General features: G+C 37.8%; 1 protein-coding gene across 2 annotated transcripts in view; it reads left to right on the plus strand.

The window, feature by feature from the left end:
* The window catches only part of ACADM (acyl-CoA dehydrogenase medium chain), a 36,157-nt gene extending 20,700 nt beyond the window's left edge, over nt 1-15,457 (plus strand). For both annotated transcript variants that reach the window (XM_036349947.1, XM_036349948.1), the window contains 5 exons: nt 2,243-2,351; nt 5,370-5,510; nt 6,050-6,145; nt 13,914-14,162; nt 14,645-15,457. In XM_036349947.1, coding sequence (XP_036205840.1) covers nt 2,243-2,351; nt 5,370-5,510; nt 6,050-6,145; nt 13,914-14,162; nt 14,645-14,716 — 667 coding nt within the window. In that variant the 3' untranslated portion in view covers nt 14,717-15,457. The remainder of the gene's footprint in view (nt 1-2,242; nt 2,352-5,369; nt 5,511-6,049; nt 6,146-13,913; nt 14,163-14,644) is intronic.
* Nucleotides 15,458-19,212: the final 3,755 nt, after the last annotated feature.

A 19,212-nucleotide genomic window follows, 5' to 3' on the forward strand; every position in this document is an offset into this window, starting at 1 on the left:
TAGGTTCAAAAATAATGACATGAATTCAACAAAGATCATAAAATTACTTGTTTAAATCTAAAATGTTGAAGGAAAACATATTTGATAGTATTATTTGTGGGGGGGAAAGAGGAAAATTTAATAACTATAGCTTTGGCCTGTGTGGCTCAGTTGGTTGGGCGTCATCCTGTGCACTGAAAGGTCACTGGTTCAATTCTAGGTCAGGGCACGTGCCCAGGTTGCGGGCTTGATCCCTGGTCAGGGTGCATGTGGGAAGTAGCCAGTCAATGTATCTCTGATCAATGTTTCCGTCTCACATCAATGTCTCTCTCTCCCTCTCTCTTCCTCTCTCTCTCTCTGTCTCTAAAATTAATAAAAACATTTTTTTAAAGTAACTATAGGTTCAGTAGGAATCAGCACTGTGATGTAGCTGCCTTTAAGAAGCTAATATAATTTCTTGCTAATGTAATAGAAGAATAGCATCAACACTATAGTAACAATTCTGGGCAACACATATTAAGACATGCATTGGCAAAATGGAATAAATTCAGAATGAAGTTTAAGTCCTGCATTAGGAGGAGCCTACAAAACATGTCTTATGAAGAGTAAAGGAATTAGGTTTGGTTATTTTGGAAGACTTCTGAAAATTTTTAAACAATGTCATATGGAAAGAAGAGCAGTCTTGCACATTTCCTTCAGAAACCAGTTTAGAATTAATGGATGAAAGTTAGAAAAACGTAGAATTCAGCTCAACACAAGGATAAGCTTTCCAACAACAATGCTGTCAAGTGTGTGTTAAGTTGTTACAAAAAATAATGTATTTACCTATCACTGCAAGTGTATAAGTAGAGACTTCTAGAATGAGGACTTTCTGGTGATTGGAATGATGAACTAAGAGGCTATCTTTCCTCGTTTGCAAAAAAATATGATTCAATATATCTGTGTGCTCTGGTAAGTAAAGCATTATTCTTGGGAATGAACTTACCAGGAAACCATTCGTTTTACTTTAAGCATCTCTATCCCTTTAAGGAGGTGTCTAATAGTACAGATATCATTATCTTTAAGTAAGTCATCATAATACCAACAAGTAATTAAAAAGTAGAGAAACTTAAACTTTTAACAAGTTGAGTGAAATCTAACCATGCAATTAGAAGTATTCATAATTTTAAGAACTCATTAAGTACAGCTCCTTTTTTAATTTATAGATTGATTTGAGAGAGAGAGAGAGAGATCATTTATTGTTCCATTTATTTATGCATCCATTGGTTGATTCTTTTTTTATAATTTTTTAAATTGATTTTAGAGAGAGGAAGGGGGGAGGGGAGAGGGAGAGAGAGAGAGAGAGAGAGGAAAAAAACATTGATGTGAGAGAGAAACATTAATCAGTTGCCTCCCACATGTGCCCTGTGTGGGGATCAAACCCACAACCTGGGTATATACCGTGACCGAAATCAAACCTGCCACCTTTTAGTTTATGGGATGAATCTCCAACCAACTGAGCCACACCTGCCAGGACAAGTACAACTCTTCATGTAATAAGACAAATTAGGTAATATATAAAGGTAAAATCTATTTTTTTATTTATCACTATTACTAAAACTATAGAGTAATAGTTTATTAGTTTTAAAAGTAGAAAATAAATTTGTTTAAGGAATTTTTAGAAAATTCTCTCATACAAGGGGATTTAGAACATGGGTTACATGGATATTTGGATGTTTTGCATTTCTCCTGTGTTTCATTTTAACATCTTTTTGGGATAAAGGGAAAACCCAGCAAATATTCATAATAATTCAGCTTTAAATAAAAAACAAACAAACTTCTGCATAAAGAGGACAATAGTCAGAACATTGAGGTCTCTATCTCATATTATTTCTTTTCATTGGCAGTCCTATTTGCCCTCCTTTGCCAGATAGCTAGTCCCTTAAAGAATTGAACCAGTTTGGGGAAAGAAAAAGTGCCAGTTCCAACATGCACATACTTTCTTTTTACATTATCTTGATACAAGGAGTTTTTACTTTGAAGTCACAGTACTAAAAGAAGTTAAACATATTAATTAAGAAGTTGACTTGACTTGAAATACTACCTTTGCCATACCATAAGTATGACTTGGACAAGCTTTTAAACCTCTCTGATTCTTCATTTCGTCATCTGGACAAGGGGGATAATAGTATTGGGATTGTTGGGAAGATTAACTGAGATAGCAGTCACCATGTATTATCTGCTAATATTCTCTTTATTATCATGTATGTATATATTATATTAGGTATTTTTTATTGGCTCGTTCTGATCCGGATCCTAAGGCTTCTGCTGGTAAAGCCTTTACTGGATTTATTGTGGAAGCAGACACCCCAGGAATACAGATTGGAAGAAAGGTAAAATGTATATTTATCAGTGGATAAAGCCTCAAAATTATTTTAACTGTAAATTTCAAAATTACCACTTCAGTTTCCTTTATGAAAACATTTTATTTTTATTAAGTTGGAATAAAAATAAATCTGTGCTTTGATGTTATCAGGTGAAATAGCCTATAAATTGCTAGAGATTTTTTAAGGTGAGAATAATTCTTTGAAGGAGTAGTATTTCATGGTGCCAGTCTGCAGAGAATGCTAATAACAGTTGTGAGGGATAATGAAGCAGGGATAATGTTATTTATAGGACCTATCCAATAATGGAGTTTTAGATATTTCAAAAGTCTTTCCCACTCTTTTTCTTAAACACAGCAAACTTTCAGGTGGGGTAAGTGGCATTATGCCCATTTTATGGATTAAAACAATGTGACATAAATTGACTACCCAATGCCATGCAACGCTAACATAAAACTCTGTATGTGATAACACTTATATGTGGAATCTAATGAACAAAATAAACTGATGAACAAAAAAGACCCAGAGACATTGAAACATGTAACAGACTGACTTATTTCAGAGGGAAGGGGTAGGGCAGGAAGAGGTTTACCAATGAACTTACATGCATATATGCATAACCCATGAACACAAACAATAGTGCAGGAAAGGTCTGGGGAGGGGAAGCGAGCAGGGTGAAGGGGGTCGAGAAGGAGGGGGAAAGGGGACATCTGTAATACTTTCAACAATAAAGATAAATTTTTTAAAAATCTGTGCCTTGAGAAAAGTGTGGAAATAGCAAAGAGCCTTAAATGTGGGAAGGCAAGAAGAAATGTACTTAGATAAGAAAAGGTGCCCTGGCTGGTGTAGCTCAGTTAGTTTGAGTGTCGTCCTGTACACCAAAAGGTGGCGGGTTCGATTCCTGGTCAGAGCACATACCTAAGTTGCATGTTCAGTCCCCGGTTGTGGGGCTGTGGCACATACTGGAAGCTACTAACCACTGTTTTTCTCTCTCTCCCTCTTTCCTTCTCTTCCTCTCTCCCTAAAAAGCAATAAAAGCATATCCTCATGTGAGGCTTTAAAAAGAATAAAGACATAGATCCCTGCTCTTGGGGAGCTTTCTTTCTAGTGAGAGAGACATGATTATATTGTATATAACTCAACCTCCTTAAATATTTTTTTGAAATATTGGGCATTTTACAGATTTGTGAAATTTGATGATTTTCAAAATGTTTTGTGTTTTAGAAGTTATATGGCTTGAGATGAGTCCAGGAAGCTTTTTTGTTTTAAATATTCTGGTATTTGGGTTGATTCTTGGAAACAGGATAGAGTAAGTACTTTTCATAAACAGTTTTCTCATTATAGCTGAGTGAAGGTCTGAGGTACTAGAGTTTATTGACTTAAAAAGACAAAATAAAGAGATGTTGGTTTATTTTTCTGTCAGACTATATATTGTTGTTACCATGTCTTCAAGACTTGAAGCAGGCTACTAATATTAAAGCAAGCAAATTAAAGAATTTGTTTACAGCTCTGTGTTCCCATAGCTCATACTTCTCATTAAAAACAAGATTTTTTTTTTCCCCGTAAGGAGAAGGGTTATGATGTCTGCAATTTCTCAAATAATTGAAATAGTGCTGATAGCTATACACACACCCAACACAGAAGTAAAGCAAATATGACAAAATGTTGACAACTGATGAATCTAGGTAAAGGGTATATAAGTATTCATTATACTACTCCAGCTCTTCTGTTGATGTGAATATTTTCAAGATAAAAAATTGAAGAAATATAGCTACTTTGGCAATTTCTTATAAAGTTAAACATGCACTTACTGTATGCCCAGCACTCCTAGTTATTTATCTAAGAGAAATGAAAACGTGAATGCTCATAGCAGCTTAATTTATAATTGATAAAAAGTGTGGAGAGAGAGGGTTGTCCATCAGCTAGTGAATGGATAATGGATATATGGTACATCCATACAGTGGAATATTATTCAGCAGTAAAAGAAATGAATTATTGACCAGCAGCAACATGAATGAACCTCAAAAGCACTATAAAAAGAGAAAAGTCAGACACAGAAGGCTGACCTTGCTATTCCACTTACATTCTAGAAAAGGAAAAACTGTATGGACAGAAATCAGATCAGTGGTTGCTTGGAGCTGGATAGAGTAAGGTAATTGATTAAAAAGGGGGGTACTAAAGCTCAGCCAGTGTGGCTCAGTGATTGAGCATCAACCTGTGAACCAAGAGGTCACAGTTCAATCGATGATTCTCACTCATCATTGATGTTTCTATCTATCCTTTCCTCTCTGAAATCAATAAAAATATATTTTTTGAAAGTGTTCAAGAGAACTTTTTGGGGTGCTGAAATATTCTGTATCTTGACTGTGGTGGTAATTACACAGACATTTGTCAGAACTACTAGAAATGTATATGCAAACATGGTGAATTTTTCTATATGTAAAATCTATCTCAACCTAATTTTAAGAAACAGTTAAGAGAAAACAGAAATTCAACTTTTATCCAGTATATTACTTTGCTAACTCTGTTAAGCTAAAATTAAACGTGCCAAATCAGATTGTTTGATAAATGCTTTTCCTGACATTCACAGTAAAAAAAAAAAAAAAAAAAAAAAAAGGTAGCTTTCAAACATATAATGAAATTTGTCTTTGTAGATGATATATACATGAAGAACTCTAGACTAGTGTTTGTTTCAAAATTTGTGAAACATTGTTTTGAACTAGGTGGGGGTTGACACTTATTTTTGTAATGGTCCAGATTGTAAATACTTTAGATTTTGAGGGCTATATGGTCTCTGTTACAGCTACTCAATTCTGTCATTGTAGCGAGAAAGTAGCCATAGGTAATATGTAAATGAATGGGTATGATTATATTCCAGTAAAGCTTTCTTTACAAAGTAGGCATTGCAGGCTATAGATTGTTGACCCTTGTTTAAGACAGTTGCAGAAATCATAAAATAGTGATTAAAGCAAAAATTCATGCTAGCTCAAAAAATGTTCCTTTAATATTTATTGTTTTTCCTACTAGGAATTAAATATGGGCCAGCGATGTTCAGATACAAGAGGAATTGTCTTTGAAGATGTAAAAGTGCCTAAAGAAAATGTTTTAATTGGTGAGGGAGCTGGTTTCAAAATTGCAATGGGAGCTTTTGATAAAACCAGACCTCCAGTAAGTAATGTGACTTGATCATCTTCATATAGGATCTCTTATTACACTGAGTAGTTTTAGTTTAACATTGTATGCTTCATATATATTTCTTTTCTAGTATCTGCTTCTCTTATTAAGGGTAGAGAGATAGTTTTCTTTTTAGAATTCTTCAACTCTCTTGCTGCCTGTTACAGAAATTATTTTAGCAATTACAAAATTACTGTAGTTGCTGCTAGATTTTACAGAGGCAGTGTAGACAGTCATTCCTATTGATAGGTACTCATTTCCTCTTGCTTTACTCATTAGGAATATTTCCCTAAGAAGCTTTCCTTTCTTAAACTGACGGAATGATTTATCTCTAGCTATGATCCTTTGCCTCACAAATGCCTTCCGTTAAGCTTAAATTCATAAATAATATAAATTTAAATCCTGGTGCACCCCCAACACACTGCCTTAAGCTAGTTTATCTTTGTATAGTCCTTACTGTAGAATCTTAGGCAAGTAGCCATTATACTGTGTGTTTTAAAGACTACATGATCTCTCTGCTTTGTAAAACCTAGGTAGCCGCTGGTGCTGTGGGACTAGCACAGAGAGCTTTGGATGAAGCTACCAAGTATGCCCTGGAGAGGAAAACTTTTGGAAAGTTGCTTGTCGAGGTAATTTAACATTGAACTTGCTTTGTTCAAACGTAAATACAGTCATTTTCATCTAAATATTTGATAATTGTCTTTTAAGTACAAACTATTTCTGCTATGGTAGCAAGAAGATAATGTGGTCTGTCAGGATGAGTTTCAAGAACAGATTTTCTCTTTTTTTTAATATATTTTATTGATTTTTTACAGAGAGGAAGGGAGAGGGATAGAAAGTTAGAAACATTGATGAGAGAGAAACATTGATCAGGTGCCTCCTGCACACTCCCCACTGCGGATGTGCCTGCAACCAAGGTACATGGCCTTGACCGGAATCGAACCTGGGACCTTGAGTCCGCAGGCCGACGCCCCATCCACTGAGCCAAACCGGTCGGGGCAAGAACAGATTTTCTTTATACTCTGCTACTATTGTCTGCTCAGGGGATTGTGCTAATTAAGAAGAAGAAAAAGAATAGCCAGTATTTACTGAGTGCCTATTGTATACATGACACTGTGCTACACATTTTAAATAAATTGCCTAATTCTCCCAGTACTACCCTTAAAATATCCATTTAAGATTGGGAAACAGAGACTGAGAGAGATTCAGTAATTTGTCCAAGATCACAATTTATGTATCACAGATCTAGGACTCCATTTCATGTTCTTAATCCATGTGATATTCCACGTCTTCTTAGTCTCAAATAATTTCCATACTAAAGAGTCATGTCTCCCATGAATTTCCAGGGAAATTTTTAACTCTTAATCTCTCCAATTCCTGGAGAGATATATTATCTGTATTTCCTCCTTCTGTAACTCTCCTGAGGTTGTACAGTGAACACCTCCTCTTTCAGTCCTCATGTGTCAGTGGTTCTCAAACCATCTGTGGTGAAAGATTAGGTTTTTGTTTTTATTTTTCATTTCTAAGCAATTGTGGACTATTATTTTTATAAATATAAGAATGTAACAACATCATATTGTTATAAAAGTTTCTAAATGTTTACTCTCACTTTCTGTGCCATGAACCAGTAACAGTTTGTGAACTGGCCCACAGATTACATTTGGATTAGTATTGCTCTATGTCCATTAACCTTAATTTCATCATTTATCTTTCTGTGCTGTATTCTAGATAATTTTCTCAGTTTTCCAGTCCTTTGATCCTGTCCCTAATCTGCTACTTAATCCTATCTTGAATTTTAATGACTCTTTAAATTCACAGAATATATATTCAGTTCTTTTTTTTTTTTTAAATATATTTTATTGATTTTTTTACAGAGAAGAAGGGAGAGGGATAGAGAGTTAGAAACATCAATGAGAGAAACATTGATCAGCTGCCTCCTGCACACCCCCTACTGGGGATATGCCCGCAACCAAGGTACATGCCCTTGACTGGAATGGAACCTTGGACCCTTTAGTCCTCAGGCTGACGCTCTATCCACTGAGCCAAACCAGTTAGGGCTTCAGTTCTTTTTTGAATAAACTAGGGGTTCCACTCCTTCTTTTATGGTGTCCTGGTTTCTCTATCTCCTTAATTAAATAAAAGTACTTGTTTATAGTCACTTTCAGATTTTTTTTCTGTTGTCTCAAGTTCTTAGGGTGTTAATCTTTAGGTCTGTTGCATCTTCTATCTCTGTTACAGCCAATTATTTTCTCTCTTAATTTTTGCTTGTAAGTTTATCTGTTGCAGGTATTCTTTTTCTTCAGTGCATTGACATAGCCCCTAGACATTGACTTTTGTACTTTTATCAGGTACCTCAGAGATTTCACCATTTCAAAAGCTGCTGCTGTTGTAGTTTTTTACATTAATTTCTCCGCTTGGGAGAATCCTGATCCACAGAGACTGTACACATTGATTCCACTGTTTTTGAACCTTCCAGTCAGAGTCCTAGGCAAGAGATAAGCTTTGTGGCCTTCCTGCGCTCATGAGCAGAGACTTTTAGTTCCCCCTGTCGAAAGAAGCTCTGTTCCTAAGTGCTTTTTCTGTGTGTGTAAGGAATCTCAATGTTCACCCCTCATCTTCTTCATTTTGCATCCAAGTCACCTGTTCTTGTGTGTTCACTAAAACTCCAGCTATTTTCACATTGAACCCAAATCTGTCTGATTTTTTTTCCTTCCCTGTGTCATTTATTCTCAATCAAAATTTAAATTCCTTCTGAAAGGTACCTGTAGATTTGTTTCGTTCCTTTGAGCTCTTTTTTCCCCCCTAAATCAACCATTTCTTTATGTTTGTGGCCATAAAAAGAGTTTACATTAGCTCATTCATCTTGCCAGACTGCATATATACAGATTAATAAAATGAATATTATTGAATATTAGTTAATCTTACTCTTGAACAGATAACAACTACAATGTTATTCAGTGGAGATCTGTCATCATTTACGGGTCTTCCTCACCAAGTATCTACTGGTAACTTTTCAATTCAATATGGAATGTTCTTGTATGTTCCCTTTCTTGTGGGCTCTGGAGATTGTTTTCTGAATTCTTACTACCTGCCCCAGTATATTTTGCCTCATGGCCCTTTATTATTAAGTATAGAAAAAGTCTTAGTCTTTACTTACTACTTACTCAGAATACAGTCTTTTACCATTTGATTTCTCCTGAAGATTTGCATCACCTCTTAATTACTCTGCAAAATGCTGGCTGCCTATAGTCTCAATATGTATAGGGGTATGATGCCATAATTCCCTGTCACCCCTTTGCCAAGCACCCCTACCCCCCAATCTATGTGTTCTTTACAACTCAAATCTGCTGACATCTGTGTTCTTGGACTATAGCATTATGAATAAGAAGAGTTACCTCATATTTGGAATCCACACTTGAATAATTGATTAGCCATTTCATGTCTGATATTGGGAAATATTCAAAGATATATTGCCATATACCTATGTTTTCATATGGAAATCTGAAGCCAAAAAATGTAAATATGTTAATTTTGTACTAGGTGTTGATGTGGTATAAATGTGGGAAAGAGGGGAGATAAAAGGTGATATAGTTTGCAGTCTTTTTTTCATTTATCTATGATAAAGCCTACTTTAGCTCCATCTACATTGTTTTTCTGTCTATACCAGTAGATATTCCAGACTCATCTATAACATTCCATGTAATCTACTTTATTTTCTTCCATTTAAAATTAAAATATTAATTTAATATATTAGGACTTACTTTCTAAAAGACAACTATGTTACAATGTGTCTGCCTTTTTTTCCCTCACTTCCAAAATAACCAGCTTTTGTATAGTTCTTAGTTATTTGTTATTCTATTTCTACCATTATGGTTTCTTATTCTTACTTTCTGGGTATATTGGCTGTATTTTATGCTGGAGTATATGACACCCCACTACCTTTTGACTCAATGCAACACGAAGACTCAAATAAAAATGGGTGGGGTTTTTTTAAAATCCTATTCACTACTGTGTTTATTATTATTGTTATTATCACTTCTCTTAAGTGAATGCTATGTCTGCTACTTATTCTTATATTGCTTAACTTGATGTAACTAAAGCTGCCCCAAACAGACAATGGTACTTTTTCTTGCCAATGAATAAAACTAGGAAAATTGATGACAGATTACTGGATGGTAAAAATTCTTATGGCAGTAATTGCCTGCTCCTTTGTCTAGTCAGAACCCTATGTTTTGGTGAATTTGAGTGATCTAGGATAGTATGAAAGAGTCTGTTAAGAATAACTCTCACTTGAATTAGTTATTATTGTTAATTACCAGTAATTTTTCCCAATGACTTCCCTTTCTTGGTAGGAAAATATCAGAGGTGGAAAAGGGTTATTTGAGAATGAAATATACCTCCCTCTTTATTAACTACTAGTGGCCCAGTGCACGAAATTCATGCTCGGGGAGGGGGTGTTCCTCAGCCTGGCCTGCACCCTCTCCAATCTGGGACCCCTCAAAGGATGTCCTACTGCCGGTTTACAGGGATCGGGCCTAAACTGGCAGTTGGACATCCCTCTCGCAATCTGGGACTGCTGGCTCCTAACCGCTCACCTGCCTGCCTGCCTGCCTGCCTGATTGCCCCTAACCACTCTGCATGCCGGCCTGCTTGCCCCCAACTGCCCCCTGTAGCTGGCCTGCTTGCCCCCAGATGCCTCACCCCCCCCACCCCCGCCAGCCTGATCACCCCCAACTGCCCCGCCTGCTGGCCTCATCCCCACCTTCCCTCCCCCCCACTGGCCTGCTCGCCCCCAACTGCCCCCTGCTGACCTGCTCACTCCAAACTGCCCCCCTTTGTCCTGATCACTTCCAACTGACCCCCACTGATGGCCTGCTTGCCCCCAACTGGCCCCTCTGCTGGTCTGCTTACCCCCAAAGGCCCCGCCCCCCACCAGCCTGATCACCCCCAACTGCCCTCCCCTCTTGGCCTCTAACCGCCTCTACCTCAGCCCCGCCACCATGGCTTTGTTCAGAAGAACATCCGGAAGGTCTCCTGGAAGGTCTCCCAGTATAATTAGCATATTACCCTTTTATTAGTGTAGATTTTATGTTCAAAATTCTTCTAGTATCTTCTTATCACACTCAGATTAAAATCCAAAATCCTTACAATGGTTCTTTATTAGCCACACTGGCCTTTTGCTGTTGTTGTCTTACTTTTATTCTACCCCCAAATATCTACTTTGTCATTCATTTCACTAAAGAAACTACCCTGAGTGCCCTATGTAAAAAATAACACCTCAGACACTCTATACATACTAATTCTGCTTTTTTTTCATAGCTCTTATCACTACCCAGCATTATATATCATGTGTGTGTTTGTTTATTGACTTTAGAGATAAGATACATATCATAAAACAAATATTAAAAAATAATATAGAGAAATATAGGATTAACTCCCAAAACGAGAACTATAGGCAGGGTCACAGAAACCAAAAGGAGAGAGAGTACTGTGTACTGGTTAGACACATTACAGGGAACCTGAGCTGGGTTTAAACAGTTTATCAGAACATGGGCTGAAAAGCAATGAATGTGACTCATTGGGAGTGTTGATTAAAACACATAAACTAGGCACCACCCCATATTTTTTCATCAAAATCTCTCAAGAGGCCCTAGCCGGTTTGGCTTGGTGGATACAACGTCAACCTATGGACTGAAGGGTCCTGGGTTTAATTCTGGTAAAGGGCATGTACCTTGGTTGCAGGTTCCCTGGCCTTGGTCTAGGTGTAGTAGGAGGCAACCAATCGATGTGTCCCTCTCACATCGATGTTTCTCACTGTCTCTCACTCTCCCTTCTGCTCTCTCTAAAAATTAATGGAAAAATATCCTTGGGTGAGGATTAACCAAAAAAGAAAAGAAAAAATCTCTCAAGAGAAGCATGGGGCCAAAGCCGGTTTGGCTCAGCGGATAGAGCGTCGGCCTGCGGACTGAAAGGTCCCAGGTTCGATTCCGGTCAAGGGCATGTGCCTGGGTTGCAGGCACTTCCCCAGTGGGGGATGTGCAGGAGGCAGCTGATCGATGTTTCTCTCTCGTCGATGTTTCTAACTCTCTATCTCTCTCCCTTCCTCTCTGTAAAAAATCAATGAAAATATATTTAAAAAAAAAAAAAAAAGAGAGAAGCATGGGCATCTTATACCAGGTTGCCCAAGCTATAGTACAATAAGGTCTAATATATATTGCCAATGGAAATATAAATTGGTATTACTTTTATGAACCACATTTTGGTAAAATATATATCAAAAATACCTGCCTTTGGGCCCATATTGCAATGGTTATTCTACAGCTATATTTCATATGATACTCCCATATGTGCAATGTGACATAAGTATAGGTTATTCATTATAGCATTGTGTAGAAATAACCAAACATAGAAACAACCAAAATGTTGATCATCCATACAGTGGAATACTTTGCAGCTATAAAAAAAGAGTAAGAAATTCTTTATATATTGATATAGAAAGCACTCAGGTTTGTTGATAATAAAAGCAAAATGAAGAACCATCAACATGGTAGACTAACGTGTAGAAAACGGAGACTATTGAAGTATTTGCTTTCATATGTATATGTAATATCTCTGGAAAGATTAGAAAACAAAACTGTTTAACTAGTTACCTCCAGGAAGGGGAATTAAATGAGATGGGGAAGGGGAAGGATGATAGAAGTGAGAGGAAAACTTGAATTTTGATCTGGTGGATATATAACCTATTAAAAATTAAAAGGAAAAAACAGAGTGAAAACTGCTGCTCTGTTTGTGGAGTAGCCGATTTTATCTCACTGTTTCACTAATAAACGCTCCTTCACTATTAAAAAAAAACAGAACAGTGAAAACTAAACCAAAAAATTAAAAATAAAAACTTTAAAGAATCACTGGCTTAGAAGAATGGGCAAAATTCAGACAAGTAGAAGTAAGGGAGGATATTACTTTACTTCTTCCACATAGGAATTATTCAGATTGGTTAACAATGCCTCCTCTAAGACTTAATTACCATGCCAGTATCAAGTAAGTTGTCACATTATAGTGTGACTGGGTATATGCTCTAAATATAGTACATTGAAATTAAACAACTCAGTGACTTTTTTTATTTTTTTGTAACGTTTGGTTTCTAGTAATCCACACAGTCATAGATTGTGTGGTTTTATAACATTTTAAATGTTATTTTGATGTTGCCTACTACACAAAGCACCTTTCTAATCATCATAGTATTCTTGTTTCTGAATGCCTGTGGAACTTCTTTTAATGTATATTACTTTAAAGCATATGTTCCATTCCATGTTCATTATAAAATAATTTATATGATACAATATAAGTAAAATTAAGAAACCTTATCTATAATCCAATTGTCCAGAGACAATTAGTGTAGACATTTTGCTCTATATTCTTTTTCCATGAATATATTTTCCAAATCTGTAACTATATTATGTATTTGAATTTTTCACTTATCAATATATGGTGAACATATTTCCATCCTATAATATATTTTGCCATATAACTCATAGAACACTATCTCTTATTGAAAGTATCCATCTTATGTCTCCTATTTGGTTACGAACCTCTAGAAGAGGCATCTTTTATTTGTCCTTGTCACAGCATTCGCTTTCCCCTGTCAGCATCTGATACACATTATTATTCACAATATGGAGCTATTTTCTTTAAAAATCCCAGCAGACACTCAAAAGGATACAAATAATTTCTGTGGTATTTTTCCCAAAAATGCATAACTTCTTTTCAGTCCTGTGAAAACATCTAATAAACTCAAGTTGATGGACTTTATTTAAAAAAAAATAACCGCCCTAGTTGGTTTGCTCAGTGGATAGAGCGTCAGCCTGCAGACTGAAGGGTCCCAGGTTCGATTCCAGTCAAGGGCACATGCCTGGGTTGCTGGCTTAATCCCCAGTAGGGGGCATGCAGGAGGCAGCCAATCAATGATTCTCTCTCATCATTGATGTTTCTATCTCTCTCCATCTCCCTTCCTCTCTGAAATCAATAAAAATATTTTAAAAAAAATAACCAATCAGTATTCTTCAGAAGTGTCAAGGTCATGAAAGACAAGGAAAAACTGAAGAATTGTAACAGACTGGGAAAGACTAAGAAGAAATAACAACTAAATTCAATTGGAATTATATTTGGGATCCTTGAACAGAAAAAGGACATTAGTGGGAAAGTTGGCCAAATTTCAATGAAGTTTAAATTATCAAATTAACTTCTTGATAAGTATACTATGGTTTTATAATATGTTAACATTGGAGGAAGCAGAATGTAACTTTTTAAGAGTAAGCTTAGTTTAAAAAAATTTTTTTTAATTCCAGGAGGAAAACAAAAATTAATATATATTCTTAAACATTTTCTTTTTAATTCTAGCACCAAGGAGTATCATTTTTGCTGGCTGAAATGGCAATGAAAGTTGAACTAGCCAGATTAGGTTACCAGAGAGCCGCATGGGAGGTTGATTCTGGTCGACGAAATACCTATTATGCGTCTATTGCAAAGGCTTTTGCTGGAGATGTCGCAAATCAGTTAGCTACTGATGCCGTGCAGATTTTTGGAGGCAATGGATTTAACACAGAATATCCAGTAGAAAAACTAATGAGGGATGCCAAGATCTATCAGGTAAGGTTATAAATAATTTTTGTTGTTTTTTAGGAAAATAATGTTTGTAGATGACATTAGATTTGCTCATTTAGGAATTTTATGCCACTAGTAATAACAAATGACATCATAGATGTTTGTAATCTGAACTAGTTAATACAAATAAGTATATTACCTTTAAGTACATGCCTTAAGAGAGAATATGTTGCAACATCAAATGTTAGATTTCCCAAACTTTTTGAAATGTTAATATTTGATTTTTTAAGACAACTCCAAAGTTTTGGTAAATCACTTTTTTAATAATTTTAACTAATGGTTACAAAATTATATATTTTCATGGTTTTCACAAAATCAGGTTTTGGAATCACTATAGACCCTATATATGATTTTATTTAGTTGGGTACTAAAATAGAGCTTAAACTACTTTTTAAAATATTAAGTAAATTGAAGTATTTGTGTAACGAAGATATTTCACCTACATGTATATCTTTTTTTTCTTGCAGATTTATGAAGGTACAGCACAAATTCAAAGGCTTATTATAGCCCGTGAACATATTGGCAGGTATAAAAATTAACAAGGTCTCTGTAGAAACATGACTAATTGTTGAGTAAATAGAACAAAATCCAGTATTTAAGCTACAGAAAAAGAAAGGGCTTCAAGATTTTTCCCAGTGAAAATCTTCAAATAAGTACTCTTCACTAATCATATACAACTGATTCTAATAGTAATTTTTCCTTTGTTTAACTTTATGACTTGCCTTTCCTCAAATAGATTTGGTTTCATTAAATTATGTGTTGTCTTCAGTACCACTGTACTTGAATTATATTAACCTTGAAAAATGCATCATTTTTGTTATTTTGACTTCTTTTAAATTAGAGTAACAGAAATTTGGGCCGAAACCGGTTTGGCTCAGTGGATAGAGCGTCGGCCTGTGGACTGAAAGGTCCCAGGTTCGATTCCGGTCAAGGGTTGCAGAAATTCCTTGGAATTTCAATATTTTTCCTATGACAGAATGGTGGGTTTATAAAAGTAGGATATTCTAAAATTTACAATGAGAAACTTTTATAGGATTTGGACGCAACCAAATAACTTGCCAGTGACTTTGTAGGCTTAATAATATGTATTAGAGGAGTTCATTCTGCTAGAATTTGGAAAATATTTATTTTCAATTTTATACAGTGATAGTAAAAAATTTGATGCTTATATTCTCCCATTATACAACAACCAGAAGTTACTTAAAATTTTTGTTTAATTCTGGGCCCACATTTTCACTTGCCTTATTTAAAATAAATCAATAAAGTTTGCCTTAAATTATTTTTATATGACTCCAATCTCATTTCATGTGCATACTGAAAAGAAACTTTTAAATAAAAGTCTTCATTACTTATTACTGTGTCTGTATTTTTTTTTTAAACCTCACCAGAGAAAATGTTTTTCATTGGTTTTAGAGAGAGGAAGAGGGGAGGGGAAGAGAGAGAAAGAGAGAACGAGAGAGGGAAACATCCATTAGTTGCCTCCCAAATGCTCACAACCTGGGTATGTGCCCTAACCAGGAATCGAGCCTGCCACCTTTCAGTGTATGGGACAACAATTCAACCAACTGAGCCACAGCAGCCAGGGCAGTGTAAGTGTATTCTTTCCAGAAAATTTATTACTTCATGTAATAGTGGATACCTAATTGATATACTATGATGGAATAAAAATCTTATTTGGATTTTGAACTGCATAAAGTTACTTGCCCATTTTTCATGAGATTATATTATTACTAGAGGCCTGGTGCACAAAATTCACGCACAGGTGTCTGGCATGGAAGGGCAGGTCCCAGCAACCTCTGGGCCCTGAGCAGCACCTGGGCCCCTAGGCCCCGCACACCCCCCTCTGCCTGAGTCGCAGCCCCCGAATCCCCACACAGAGATGCGGTGAGTGAGGCCAGATGCTGCAAGCCAGGGCACAACATGGGCCTTTGGGCTGCCCAGAGGCACCGCACAGAAGCCAGGCAGGCAGCACGCTCTCTCCCAGCCAGCCTTGCAGACCAGCTCCTGTGCGAACCCACAGGGAGTCGGACTGGCCACTGCGGTCCCAGGGGCTGTGGCCCAGCTCACCCGGAAGAAGCTGTGGAGGTGCGAGGCATGCTCCTTGCGGGCGGGTGCCTGGCACCTGAGCGTGGGGGCTTCCCTGGTGCACAAGCCCTGGAGTCCCAGGGGAGGGAAGCAGGTGGAGTGAGAGCGAGCTCAGTGGACACCTGCATTCTCTCTGCACCTCCATTCCCATCACCCCCTGTCTATTTCCAAATACAGTCACAAGGGAAAGGTTAGGGATTCAGTTTGCATAAAGGGAGAAGGTTAGGGGGCCACAATGCAGTCCATTACACTACCCTCAAATTACTCAGTCTTTCTGGTAACCTGTTTCTTCCTAGGACCCCCACCCTAAGTCAGCTTATTTGCATAAACTCAAGTGATCTTTTTAAAGAACCTCATTATGAATAACAAACTCCTATCAAAAAAATTCCAAGGGTTTTAGGAACTCAGAGCCAGGGAGTGGGAAGAAAAGCCAAATACATATCCTATACCACACTAAATTATAAAAATCAAATCTTTTACAAAAGATATTTAAATGACAATTTTTTGTGCTCAATTATAAAATTGTATTTTAATGGCACAGCTAGAGTTTGAAGAGATTTGAAGACTTCCTAATACCCCAAATTGGATATTACATAGAAATTATAAGTTAAATAGAATATATGTATATTCCAAATGCAGATTTGGATTTATAATACACAGGTCCAAAAATTTACCAATTCTAAATACTAGCATAAAGGTTTCTAGATAAAAATATGTTTCAGAGCCATATGATGAGAATATTTATTGAACTACCATTGCTAATAAGTATTAAGCAATTATATAAGTATCAATTAAGACTTTAGTCACAAGTAACACAAATGAACTTAAGCTACTTTAAGTTAAAAAGTGAACAATTGTATTTAAGTCAATTGAACTTCAAACAACTCCAGGGTCAGGGGCTGTGAAATTACCCCCACAACCTCCAGCCCTAGGCAGTGGAAAATCACTAATGACTTTTGACTCCCAAAAAACTTAATTACTAATAGCCTACTTCTACCAGATGCCTTACTGAGAACTGAGAACATAGTCCATTAACACATATTTTGTATATTATATGTATTATATCTTGTATTCTTAAAATAGAGTATGCTAGAGAAAATAAACTGTTATTAAGAAATTCATAAAAAAGAGAAATACATTTATAGTACTCTATGTACTTATTGGGGGGAAAAATCAACATACAAGGAGACCAGTGCTGTTTAATCCAAGTTGTTCAAGGGTCAACTGTATATTGAAGTGCCTCGTGGATCTAAAGGGCAGGGATGGAGTCAGTTTTAGTAAGGCACTAGAACCCAAACAGTCTTTAGCAATCCATGAAATACTATTTTTCTACCTCACAACTCTATTTCTTGCTGTCATGTGTTGTTGTTATTGTTTTTTTGTCTTGTTCTGTAGCTTAGTTTTCTCTGCTTCTTTGATCCCATGCTATATAATAAATACCTAATATGCTAATTAGATCTGACGGTAGAACGACCTTCCAGAACAACCTTGCAGAACGACCAGTGAGCGGCTGCAAGGGCCGAACCCCTTGCATGAATTTCATGCATCGGGCTTCTAGTAATAGTATAAGATCTAATATTCACATATTAGATTTCCCACCACTTATCAGCTGTCTAGAGCTATAAAAGCCAGAAGGGTAGGTAGAATTATAAATTATAAACATGATTGCTAATTGCATATATCTGTGAATTGATGGTTCCTGGAAGAGGAATCCTATCTAATAAAAGAGAAACGTGGTAATTAGCCATACCTCCGCTACACTTCCCATTGGCTAATCAGCGGGATATGCAAATTAACTGCCAGCCAAGATGGCGGCTGGCAGCCAGGCAGCTTGAAGCTAACATGAGGCTTGCTTGCTTCAGTGACGGAGAAAACCAACGTTCCCCACCTGCCTTGCCAGCCTCTGAGCTTGCAGTTTGAAACATTGTTACAAATATAGAAGCTAAACAAAACCCCAGAAACCTGCTTTCAGCCCGCAGAGAACCCGATGCAGCCCCCATACAGTGTTTCGATTATAGAACCCAAACAAACCAGATACCTGCTTTCAGCAGCAGAGGCCTCAAAGCTGGAGCCAGAGCTAAAACTGGCCCAGACTAAAAAAAGAAAAGAAAAAAAGGAGCAGTTGGGAGCTTCAGTCACCCACCAGCCTGAAAACAGCCCTCAGCCCCTCACCCAGACTGGCCAGGCACCCCAGTGGGGACCCCCACCCTGAAGGGTGTGTGACCAGCTGCAAATAGCCATCATCCCCTCATCCAGGCTGGCCAGGCACCCCAGTGGGGACCCCCACCCTGATCCAGGACATCCTTCAGGGCAAACCAGCCAGCCCCCACCCGTGCACCAGGCCTTTATCCTATATAGTAAAAGGGTAATATGCCTCCCAGCACTGGGATCAGCGGAGCTGTGAGGCCTCCCAGCACCGGGATCAGCATGACAGGGGGCAGTGCCCAAATCCCCTGATCGCCTTGTGGCTCTGTGTGTGACAGGGGGCGGGGCCACAACCTCCCTATCCGCCCTGCTTGTTCGTGACAGGGGAAGACGCCCCAACCCCCTGATCAGCCCTGCTCTGTGCCTGATAGGGGGGAGCTCCCCAACCCCCTGATTGCCCTGCGGCTGTGTGTGACAGGGTGCGGCACCCCAACCCACCCCCCCTCCCATGGGCCCTGCTCTGTGTGTGACGGGGTAGAGCCATAACCTCCCCATCAGCCCTGCCCTGAGTGTGAGAGTGATGGCTCCCCAACCCCCTGATCAGCCCTGCTCTGTGGGTGATAGAGGGTGGCGCCCCAACCCCCTCTCCACAGGCCCTGTTCTGTGTGTGATGGGGTACAGCCATAACCTCCCCATCGGCCCTGTCTGAGTGTGACAGTGGTGGCACCCCAACCCCCTGATCAGCCCTGCTCTGTGCATGACAGGGGGTAGCGCCCCAACCCCCTGATGGGCCCTGCTCTGTGCG

The sequence above is a fragment of the Myotis myotis genome, unplaced genomic scaffold, assembly GCF_014108235.1.
Source record: "Myotis myotis isolate mMyoMyo1 unplaced genomic scaffold, mMyoMyo1.p scaffold_m19_p_2, whole genome shotgun sequence".
Lineage (NCBI taxonomy): Eukaryota > Metazoa > Chordata > Mammalia > Chiroptera > Vespertilionidae > Myotis > Myotis myotis.